Consider the following 12163-nt stretch of genomic DNA (forward strand, 5'->3'; position numbering starts at 1 on the left):
TAGCCATAAGAAATGTTGCAGTTCTCCAGTGCTGCTCCTACAGTTCCCATCACGTCTCCAGAATCACAAGGAAATTTCTACAGGAAAGGCCCCAGGCTGCTCACCCTGGTGTCCTCCTGGGGACATCCCAAGAGGGATGGTCAGGACCAATAATTCTGGGATGGGTTGGAAAGTTCAGCTCCTGTGGGACATTAGGGAGCACAGTTAATGCTCCAGTGAGAACCCACCCTGCAGGATCCCCAGGAGCTGGGACACAATCCTGGGGAAGAGGTTTGGACTGGCAGAATAAGGGCCACGATGGCAAACTCATGTTTAGCAGAATTAAACATACACAGAGCCCCCAACTGCACAGATAAACTGAGCAAGATCTGTATTAAAAATGATAAAAGGAGGGAGAATAAAAAAAGTCAACAGAAATCTATTAGACTTTCTTCCCTAAGCAAACATCAAGGGACTGATAATGGCATGCCTGGAACGTAAATTGTCTCTAATGGGAACAATACACAAATATCACCACTTAAAGAAAGGCAATTAAAAGGAAAATGCAGCAGTGGAGGGTGGTGGTTGTTTATCTGCACCAAGGCCAGGCATCCATCCTGCAGGTATCCACAGAGCAGGGACCCCTGTGTCACCTGCAGTGCCACCATCCACACCCCCTGCAGCACCTACAGCCCCTGACTGGCAGGGGAGGAAGGGAATGAGCCTGGCTTAGCTGGGCCTGAGCATGGCCAGGGACACCTCCACAGCACCACGGTCCTGGGCAGCTCTGGGAGAGCCCAAGCTGCACCCTGAGACCTGTTCTCACCTCCTTCACTGCCACAACCACCCAGGGCAGAGCAGAGGGGCCTGTGCTGCCTCCCAGGACTGGGATAACCTTGGGCAGCTCCAGCCTCCACACAAGGAGCCAACACTTGATGCTGGTGAGTGCTGATTTCTGGTTGACACTTCCCACCCCTCCTTGCTTAGCACTCTCCAACACCCTGCACCCATACAGATCTTCCCAGCAGTCCTGCTGTGCCACTACAGAGAGATTCATATCATGCATTAATAATTATAATGCTTCTCTGAATGACAGGGCTGGCACTTGCTGTTCTAACTCACATGATTGCTCTCACATGATTGCTTTGATCTAATCCCAAGACTGGAGTCATCTTGAGCAGATACTGAGCTCTCCCTGCCTTGAATCTCAAAAAAAAACCAATAAAAAAAGAAGAGCTTTCCACAGTACAAACCCCAAACAGCATCAGGCTAACAGGGCTTTTATTTATTTTTGCAGATTGTGAAATTGAAGGGTAAATATTACTGTTGGCAATCACTCCCCAGCCTGTGTGAGCCTCCTGTTCCTCCCTGAGCTCCTCCAGGGAGCCTCTGAGCTGTCCAGACCTCTCTCACATGGGCACAGCCCCCTGAGCAGCCCTGACCTATTGTCTCATCCTGTTATATGAATCCCAGAGCATCCAAGAAGTTCTGCAGCACAATTCAGGACTGAATCAAAAAATACAAAGATATTCTCTTCTGACCTCATGCAACCAACAACACCAAACACCACTTTTTTTTGACCCATTCTTGTCAAAAATGAAGCTCAAAGTTCTGAACTATGCCTTGAATGTTTCATGTTTTAGTTTCTGACCCCTCATCTTCCCTGCAGCTGAGATTGGTCCAGCTCATCCTTGGCACTCTTGGATGCTCTGAGCAAACCATGGGGAGCACGGGGCCTGATGATTCAGGCAAGTCAAGACCAGAGAGTTTGAGGGAAAATAAAGCTAAAACAGGAGGGAAACAAACCAGTGCTGCTCAGAATTCTGTCACCTCCAGAAGGGATGGCAGCTTTGGGGCAGCCCTTCCTCACCAGCAGAAAATAAACTGTTTGAGAGCCTGGTTGAACACCTACATAACAAACGGCTGGGAATGCTGCTTGCAGCAGTTCCTGGAAGTCTCAACTGAACCTGGCTTCCCTTAGGAAAAGCCTAGAACACATATCTGCAGGGAAAATGTGACTGAAAGCCTCTATTTGTTTCCATTAACACAACAGTCTCCAGGACGGGATTTCTTTTAAACACAAAAGACAAGGAGGAGCAAACTGATTAAAAATAGGTCAGCAGCAGGCTGTGGAACATCCCTGGGAGGAGTGCAGTGGAACAGAGCCCTGGAAGCTTGAAGCACATTAGCACTGCAGGAATGGGGAATGCCAGGCTCTTTGGTCTCACTTCCATTCAAAAGAGAACCCATGGAAATGAAGGTGTCGGTGCAGGGCACGGCACATCTGAAATCACCCCGTGCTCAGGTTATGACGAGGGAAGGGAGTGAGGGAGGAGGAGGAAGGTTTGGGGGTAGAAAAAGGGGGAGGCAGGGGAAGTTAAAAAAAAAAAAATTTAAAAAAAATCTCTGCCTCAGCAAAAGTTTTCATTAAAATTTTAGACAAATGATCTCTGTGTCCTTCTCCCATGCTGCCTGGGGCTCCATGCTATTTCTATGCAAATAACAACCTCGTGGTTTATATCTTATTATTTCCACCGGAGCTGCGGCGACATGACCCGAGACGTGTGTGAGGTAGAGACAGCGACAGAGAGAGAGGGAGAGAAAGAGAGGGAAGGGAGGGAGGGAGATGGAGTGGCTGCTCGCTGAAGTGTGAAAAAATATTGTCAGGAGTGAGCAGCAAGAACAAAAAAAAAAAAAAAAAAAAAGAAAAAAAATTGCAGGGATAACGTGTTTATTTCAGCCCCTCTCCCCATGTGAACCAGCATCTTTTAAAATTCATTGGGCATCAGGCGATCATGCACAATCCATCTGCTTTCACTTTATCATTTGCATTTCATGCCTCCTGGCTTTTGATGTGCTGATACTTTGATGCAGTCAGGAGACGCGCATTATCATTATTTCAATTTGCAGGGGGGTCAGCGGGCTCGGCACATGCTCACCGAGAGCAAGGAAATGGCATTTCCACCTCTCCACCCCCTGCTGAAACGCACTGGGGAGACAAAAGGGGGCCAGCTGAAGCACGGCCCCGTGCCCCCCATGCCCCCCACACCGGCACTGCCCCAGCCAGGGCATCGCAGCTCCTGCCCAGGACAAACAAAGGCAGCTCCAGCAGAGCACGGGGAAAGCCTGCCCAGCCTCAGCATTCCCTGCCAGGGAACGGGGCTGCAGAACGCTCTGACCCAGCTGTCTCCCCAGGACGTGCCTCACCGTCAGGAGCACAGAACCCACCAGGAGCTGCAGCTCCAAACCACGCCGACCTTGAGCTCATCATCCGAGGCAGAGGTCACCCTCTGGCTCTGGCAGCTGGACCTTTCCCTCCACACCTAAACCCTCAGGCTGCTCTGACATAATGATAATGAACAAGACCAGCGACGCCTCTGGATGCACGGAATGTTTGCCACCATTCCCCTCCACTCACTTTATAATTAGAAAGAATCCAGCATTTCACAGGGAGAAAAATAAAATTAAACAACTTCCCAGAGAACCCTGCCTGCTCTCTGAAAGCCCAACTGTCTCCATCACTGCAGAAACAGTTTTGTGCTGCACATTCTGCTGGCGGAGAGGAGACATTTTGAAGATGTGTTTGCAGACACAAGAATTGCCAGCTTTGTCCTGCATCCTCTGGGAACACACATATGTAAAAGTCAGCAATGGAAAAATTGTCCCAAATCTCTGGCACATAGCTGGGAAAAGCCAAAGGTGGTGGTTTCCATGTATTTATCTTTGCTCCAGCCATCATCTCTCCTGAAGCCCCTGCCAGCCCTGACTCCCCACCTGCTCCAAGCAGCACCAGGCCTGACTCACCCCACGCAGAACAGCTACAACAGTTTCCCTTTCTGCAGTCCCATTCCTGGGAACCAGCAGGAACACATCGTATCCCACACCCACACAGCCTCTGCACTCCTGCAAGGGGACACTTGGCATAAATGGCCCCAAAAAATTCAAACTGGCTATCTGAATCCCAGGGACAAGCATTTAACAGGTTTCAAGGAGCACAGGGTGAGTCTGAAGTCACTCCAGATTCCATGGCAGGAGGATGCCAATGGATCAGCATTCACTGCTTCTTTCAGATCCTCCAGAGCCAGACTGAGCTTGGACATTCCAGGCTAGCTCTGGACACCAGTTCCCTACGTCAAACACACTTCTTGGACACAATTGCAGCTGGATCCCTTCAAGAAGGTCTGAGCAGAACTGCAGGGACTGGAAGCTGAGGAGGATATGGAGCAGCAGGCACATCTCACACACCCAGGAGTGAGTGGGGACTCCCGCTGCTCAAGGGCAGGTAAACACTGCTGGGAAAGCTGGATAGGATGCAACAGGTTCCTTCTCACCTTTAGGCAGGTGGAGGTTCAGAGCTGACACAAACATCCCAACAGAGCAGGGAAGAGGGAAAAGGACACATGGGACCATTCAGCCCACTGAAATTCCCAGGATGGGAGCTCCTTCTGCCTCTGCCTGCTGACAGATGTCAGGTGCTTAATTCAGTCTGTATCCTTAATTTTTAAGTGCCGAAAATTCAGTGAGATTAATCCAGTCCTGTGAAAACAACCATTGACTCCATGGGCAGGGAGTGGATTGAACCTGGGAAGAGGGGGAGAGCTGAACAGCCTGGCCCTGCCATCTGGGAAACTCTGCAGGGCCCCGATCCCCAGCAAGTGACAGCTGGAGCCACGCAACTCACTGCACTCCAGCAAGCACTAAACTGACTCAATTTCTTTTTAAAGGCTGGATCTTCAAATGCCTCTTTTCCTCCCATTGATGCAGGTGTGTGCGATGTGTGTAAGAGATCTAACTGAGGGTGCTGCAGCCTAGAGTTGATAGGATCAATGCTTCATTTTCTGCAGAGCCCCCTTTATTCAGGGGAATAATTCAACAAGAGCCTGTTTTCCTTTATCTCCCATTGTCAGGCAGGCACTCCTGGAAACACAGCTTGCCATGGAGCACAGGCACCCCAGGTGCTGAGAGTGCCTGAGAACAAAGCTGCTCGATGGGGAAGGGCACTCACAGCACACAGCCCCAACTCCAGGGAAACAAAGCCCTCAGGGACAGGGATGGGAGCAGAGTGGGCTGGGAGCCGTGTCTGCACCAGGCGAGGAGCTGGAGGCTGTGGGATTAATGGGTTTGGGGCTGCACAGCAGAAAATCTGCCTCTGGAGTAGGACAAAAAAAAGAGCCACTTTAGCAGTGAAGCTGTAAGTTTTCTTTGTAACAGCCCCAGTTATTCCTCCTGACCCCACGGCCGAGATTTCCAGCAGGAAATCTTATTTCCAGCCTGGAAAATCAGTATCCAAGCTCCTCAGGTGCAGTGCTCCCCAGAACTAATACAATTCTGGGGGTGACTGGAAGTTCAGGCGATTCTGGGCCGTGTATTTTGGAACAGGAACTTCCAGACACTGGGAACAGCCCTGTTTCCCCTCACAGCACCCAGTGGGTGGGAGCAGACACTGCCTGGCCTTCTCTACTCCTGGTATTTAATCCGTGCCCACAACCTCTGGTAAAAGCTGCTTCTCCTCCTTCAAGGTCCTTCCAACCCAAACCATTCCAGGACCCCATGAGAAACCCCAGCTCCACTCTGAGAGCTCTGAGGACTGAAATGCAAGGGCTGACCTTGTTGAGGGCCCCACAGCCGGTGAGGATGATGTGGGAGTTCTCCACCTGGATGGTTCTCTGGCCCAGCCGCACGATGTAGGCCCCAATCCCAATTGCCCGGCACGTGACCTGGAAAAAAAGGAAAAAGGGGAAAAAAAACCAAACCAAAGGCATTGATTTCTGTCTCTCCACACAGCCCCAACCTATTGATTCAAACATTGAGATAAAACTAGGTGGGTTTTGTAGTACAAGGCCATAAAATCTACTCTCGCTGGAAAATTCCAGAATCCATTACTTTGTAAAACACAGGATCTGAGCATAAGTGTATTTTATGTTCTTTAAAAAAATAAAAACAACAAAAGAGAAGCGGCAACTTTCAGGCTGAGCAAGTACAAGGCCAGGAGCTGGTGCCAGGAGCATTGCTCAAAGCCTACAGGAGCCCATTTCCATCAGCCAGAAGGCTGATCCCAGATGGATGTTTGGGATATCATCACAGGATTTTCAGCTGAAACAGACAATACATTTGAAGAATAGAAAGCAGTGGGGGATTACCAAGCTGATGGTGATAACACTCTCATAGGCTAAGGATGATTCTCCAGCAATCATGCCAGATCCTCTGAGGTTCTCTACTCCAAGCCCCTCCTCCTTCCCGATGATATCCGTTATCTTGTACCTGAGGGAGATACAGACAGCCTTTGAGTCACAAGGTCCAGTGATTTGCTGAATCAGTTTGCTACAAAGAAAATGAAAAGTGACTAAATATCATTAAGGTTCCAAGGAGAAATGTGCATAAAGGCCGGGCAGGAGCTGTGCAGGGCTCATCCTGCAGCACCACAGAACCTTCCCACAGGAGCAGCACTGCGAGGGGAAATGCCAAGGGGGAGGAAGGCCTGGGAAAAGTGTCCTGTCATTCCCACAGGACGTGAGGAGCAGGCTGATTATAAGAAAAAGGGCAAGAAAGGAAGGGAATGCAGACAACGGGGAAAAGGAGAAGAACAAGGATTACAAAGAGGCTCTCACATTTTCTTCACTTCCTTCTTCCATACCTCCACCCCCAACCCTAAGGAATGCCCCAGCTGAGGACAAGGACACACCAGGCAGCACCCAAGGATGAACAGGAAGCTTTTAATTCCTACCTGGACTCTCCATTTTCCTCCACGTGTTCACAGTGAACAGAGTTCAGGGCGCTGACTTTCTTATAGTCTTGAGGAGTCAGGTACAAGTATTTGTACCCCTGTGGGGAAAGACATTTCATTCACCCCAATCCCACCTGTAGTCCCTTCCTGATCCCCTGCAACCCCTTCTGAAAAGAAACTTTAATGGGACAGAATTTATCCCACGGAGTGATAAAACCATTCTCTCAACGCTGCAGCTGGGGCCAGTGAAAGCTGGGAATGGTGCAGTATTTAGCACTGACTCCATCTGGATGCCAGTCTGCTGCCTGGGAAGTGGTAAAATCCTAACATGGAATGGTTTGGGTTAGAAAGGACCAGATTGCACCCAGCCCCATCCAGTTTAGCCTCAGACATTTCCAGTGCTCCAGATCCAATACCAAGGAGAACTTTGGAGGTGACACTCTGAGAAATGTTTACCCTCATCTCTATTAGAAGAGGTGGTATCAAAATAAGACTCCTGTGGGCTGCTGCAGAGTTTCCCTCCAGTTCCTCACCTTGTAGGGGTTGTCTGGGTCCTCCCAAGCCACGTGGAACATGTGTCGGATCTCCTCTGCCAGGCCGATCCTGGCCCCGCTGTTGGCAGCCACGTAGATCCGGGGAATGCCCTGAGCCCGCGCCAGCTCAGACGCCCTGAGGAACAGCACGTCCTCCTGGGGCCCAAAGGAGCCGATTTTGTAGGTGATGTCATTGCCAATGACAATGATATCCCGGCCCTCCGGATACTCCGGCGTCTTCAGGGTCATCTTCCAGGCCACCATGCCAATCTGCAGTCCAAGAGCAGAGAACAGCACAAAATAAATGTTGTGTCTTCAAGGTGTGAAAGGAGGGAGGCACACAGGGATCATTTCTCTTATTTGAAGAAATGGGTCTCTTGGATTCTCTTGGGCTTGGTCTATTTTCCCTGGGAACTTGGATAACAGCAGCTCTGATGGGCTCTGCCAGTGCACAGCACAGCTGGAAGCACTTGATCCTTCCCACACTACTTGGAGCTCATTCTCCACTGCTCTCATCCCACCAGGACACCGATTTCCCTCTCCCTGCTCAGGGGTTTATCACAGGTCCAACACGTCCTGCCCACGTCCCTCTCGCAGGGAGCTGTGTATCCCTGTGCTCCCAGGGTGAGGTGGGATGTGCTGCTGCACACGACTCCTGACCACCTGCTCAGCCTTCCCTGCACACCCCACACCCTCATTTGAACCACCTTTTTATTCCATTGCTATCTCAAATTTTCCCCCCATCCTTCCTTTCGTTTCTTCCTCTCTTCCCCTTTTTCCTTCTCCAGTTTTACAGCAGCTCCATCCCAAACCTGCCCGGGTAAGCAACACTTCTTTAACTGCATATTTTTCTTTTCCAAAAATCACGGGATGATCTCTCCTGGAGGATCAGCAGCATCCCTCCCCTGCCTGCCCCATCCCTCAGGGAGCCGGGGCCAGCTCGGAATGCCATTAACAGATGGGAACAGCAGCGTCCCTTGAAAGCCACATGCATCACCCAGTCCCCGCTTGCCCAAGGATCATAAGCTCTGAGTACACATTCCTCAAGCCGATTGCACATCCTCTGCAATCAGCAGGGCTGAGACTCTCATTGTGGAGCCTCGGAATTCTGAGCATGATGAACTAAAGCGGGAGGGGGAGAGGCAGCAGATAGATCTGTGCCATTTAATCCACATCCAAATGGCACAATACACAGCCCAGATCCAATCAGCATCTGCAATAAGATATGCCATAATAGGCTCATTAAAAAAAATAAAGAGGCAGAGGAATTAATCAAAGGGTCATTGGAAGTAAAGCAGGCAGCAATCCAAAAATATTACAGCCAGCTACTGGCAGATCCTTCCTTACACCTCTCCTTCCAAGAGCTGAGATTGCAAGTTAACAGAGTGTTTCAGTTCACCTTCTCCTTGGATTCCTCCACTCCTACTCTGACAAGTCGAAAGGGAATAATCTGTTTGCCTCTGAATATTTGCAGACTTACAGTTCCACCTCAGCATCCATCTGCAGCGTTTGGAACAGAGACATGCTGCAGCAGATTCAAAGAAGGGAGAAAAAAATCCCTGAAAGTTGTTTCCTTACAACAACACTGATCCCATCAGCCAGGGCTGAGGGACCAGTGATGGATCAGGGCTGGTCCCACAGTCCATCCCACCCACCAGGATGTAAGAGATTTTCCTCACTTTCAGCAGCTTGATGATTTTTGACAGCACAGGAAACAGGCCGATTTAAGGCACTTCTTATTTAGAAAATTCAGATTGTAAAAGAAGTGTTGGAATAGTTTCCTAGCCCAAGATAGCGTGTCCTCTACACCAGTAAAGTCCCTTTTGCCAGTGCTCATCAGTAGAACAGAAAACAAGCTAGCCCGGGCACAAGCTCCAGAGAACAGTTTACAGTTGAGAAATATGGAACAATCCTCTACAGTTAAGGAAAAGAAGAATTAAAAGTGCACCACTATTAACTCGGGTGTCTTTTACCTCCCCAATTCTTCACATGTTTTGTGCCATTTATCCAGTAATAAAAGCCATGGGGATCTGCACAAGTAAGGAATTTTTTTTGCTATGAATTTGCTAGATTCAGTTGAGATTTATGGGCAGTGGAGAATGGCTTTCTATTCCAGAAAAAAAAAAAAAAAAGGAATAATGAGATTTTTAAGTTAACGGCAGCACTCCAAAAACTGGAGAGTTCCCAGGTTAATTAGCCAGGCTGAGCTAATCACCTAAGAGCACTGGCAGGCAATAGCAGGTGATGGTGAGCAGCCCTGGATTTGGAACAGGCTCTTTTGAAGAGGCAGCACAGTTTGGAAGTGCTGCTCCTGCCACAGCTCCATTCCCAGCACACCCAGGAGTGAAGAAGAGGTGGAGGAAAAAATAAAAGCAGGAACCTTCTTATTTAACTGTTTTTATGTTGGCAAAATGATTTGTGCCCCGGTATTTCCATAAGAAGTGGGACCATTATTCTCCTGTAGGAACACATTTGGTTTGAAAAGTATCAGTGGGCAGCACGTGAAAATCAAAGGGGATGAATTATTCACAAGGCCCGATCAGAAGTGATCATTATTTCTGATGCTCCAAACTGTGATTAGGATTCAGTGCTCAGCTGTCATTTGCTCTCTGAACGGCCCCAGCCCCGCAGAATTGCACGACACACACGGAGATGACACCCAAGTTTCAGATGTATAATTTTACACACACCTTCTCCCACTCCATCTTGGCCTTAATGGAAGCATTAAGAGCCAGTAAAACGGGCGCGCTAACGAACGGCGCTTCCCCGGCGCTCGTAAACGCCGCTCGTTTGACACCCAGTGTCAACACTAATCATGGCCTAAAATTAACACCAAAATTGACTTCAACATTAATTGCACTATCGATGGGAACAGTAATACACACACTGATGCAGTTCCAAATTGACTGCTGGTGGCAGCCCGAGCTGTTGACAACAGGCACCGAGGGGAACGGGGAAGGAGCCGATCCCAGGCTCCCTCCCTGCAGGCTCCGAGCAGAGGGGAGCCAGTGCCAGTGCCAGCTGGTGCCAGGGACAGGGAGCTTTTCAAGCTCTTTCTGGCAGGTCTGTAACTCCTGGAGAAGCGCAGCCAACAGAACCACAGAATATCCTGAGCTGGATGGGATCATCCAGTCCAACTCACGACACCCCCACAATCCCACCTTGTGCATCCCTGAGAGCGCTGTCCAAACGCTCCCAGAGCTCTGGCAGCCTTGACCATTCCCTGAGGAGCTTGTTCAGTGCTCCACGACCCCCTAGGGGAAGAACCTTTCCTGATACCCAACCTAAACCTTCCCTGGCACAGCTCCAGCTGTTCCCTCAGGTCCTGTCACTGGGCACCAGAGGGAAGAGATCGGTGCTGGTTTATTCTACTTCCCTCACTACAGGGCAGTGCTGAGCTGGGGACTGAAGGCCAGGCTTCATTTTATCCATTTACATCCAAATTTGGAATGCTGAACGTGGGTATTCACCTGATACAGATGCAGCAATTTTGGCATTTCATCAATTGAAAGTGTTGCCTGGAACTTCGGATCTAAAAGAGCGACTCCCTGCACTTAAACTGTGCAGAGCTTTCCAATTTTTATCTGGAGCATGAACCAGCTCCCAGGAAAAGGGCAGAGTGCACACAGGTTGCCAGAGGCATTCCAGCTCCATGCCTCCACAAGGCTGGAGTGCCAAAACTCAGGATTCCTTCTTGGCTCTGGAAAAGGTGTCCCTCAGCAATCCAAGCGTGGTGGTGGCAGCCCAGCCAAGCACGCTGGCACGATCTGAGTGATGGCAGGAACAGCTCCAGGATGAGATGTGACTCAGGGAAAGGTGTCACAGAATCCCAGAACCATCCAGGCTGGAAAAGACCTCCAAGATCATCGAGTCCAACCTGTCACCCATCCCCACCCTGTCACCCAGACCAGAGTGCCACATCCAGTCATTCCTTGGACTCCTCCAGGGATGGAGGCTCCAGCACCTCCCTGGGCAGCCCCTTCCAGTGCCTGACCACCCTTTCCATGGAGAAATTCCTCCTGAAGTTACAGATGGATAAAGATACATTACAGAGGGCAAGAGACTACCCTCATCAGGAGCTTTCCTGTGGGCAAAAACATTCCTGTCCACGGTATCTGTGTGATTCACACACACCTGTTCAAACATCTCTGTAACAACAGAGAATAAAACTGTGCCACCACTTCCATCTCTGTTCCTGGAAGGCTTGGATTTAGGGATTTTAAAACCCTCCAAGAAATCTGCAGCTCTCGCTGCTGTTTTAATTCCCCGTGCCTGCCATAAAATGCAGGAACAGGGGGTGACAAAGCAGAACATGCAGCTCAACGATTAAGCTGTGCTTGTATAAAATGCATTAGCTACACCTTTCCGCCTCTGGCAATCCGGAAAGCCACCAGAGCAGCATTCCAGGAGCCCTCTGCCATCCTGAATTTCCCCTGGCCAAACCTTCCCAGCTACCCAGGAAAGGTGCTGCAGCCAAAGCTCCAGCTAACAGCGGTGATTGTGGATTATCTCTGATCCTCGTGCTGCTGAGGAGGAAAAACTGTGACATCTAGTGCCAGTGGGGAAAATGACACATTTTCCATGGGCAGAGAGGGATGAAGGGGGATGTGGGGTGTTGCTGCAGGCCCTTCTTACATCACTTTCTCCTTGTCCTTGAAGATTAGTTGGGTCTTATCAGCAGCTGGTGCTTTCCTGGTGCCAGAGGATCAGGGGAAATTGTAGTCAAAATACATAAAGTGCTATAGAAAAGCATCCGAATGCCTGGCTCAGGACTGACAAGGAATATTGAGTTCTGCCAGGGGCTGAGGGAATTACCTTTTCACACTGAGATTTCTGCTAATATGCTAATCTTGGGAACAAAGCCCTGGGCTTTGAAGGGGGTGTCACTGTGCTCCAGGTCTTGTCTCCAGCATGGTGATTTAAACAG

At 49.7% G+C, this 12163-nt stretch overlaps 1 protein-coding gene across 1 annotated transcript in view; it reads right to left on the reverse strand.

Moving 5' to 3' along the window:
• The window catches only part of ACACA (acetyl-CoA carboxylase alpha), a 97196-nt gene that overhangs the window by 23835 nt on the left and 61198 nt on the right, over nucleotides 1-12163 (reverse strand). The window contains 4 exon segments of the mRNA XM_086859362.1: nucleotides 5586-5696; nucleotides 6120-6240; nucleotides 6704-6801; nucleotides 7237-7506. Coding sequence (XP_086715488.1) covers nucleotides 5586-5696; nucleotides 6120-6240; nucleotides 6704-6801; nucleotides 7237-7506 — 600 coding nt within the window.

The sequence above is a fragment of the Cyanistes caeruleus genome, chromosome 21 (assembly GCF_971803275.1).
Source record: "Cyanistes caeruleus chromosome 21, bCyaCae1.hap1.1, whole genome shotgun sequence".
Classification (NCBI taxonomy): domain Eukaryota; kingdom Metazoa; phylum Chordata; class Aves; order Passeriformes; family Paridae; genus Cyanistes; species Cyanistes caeruleus.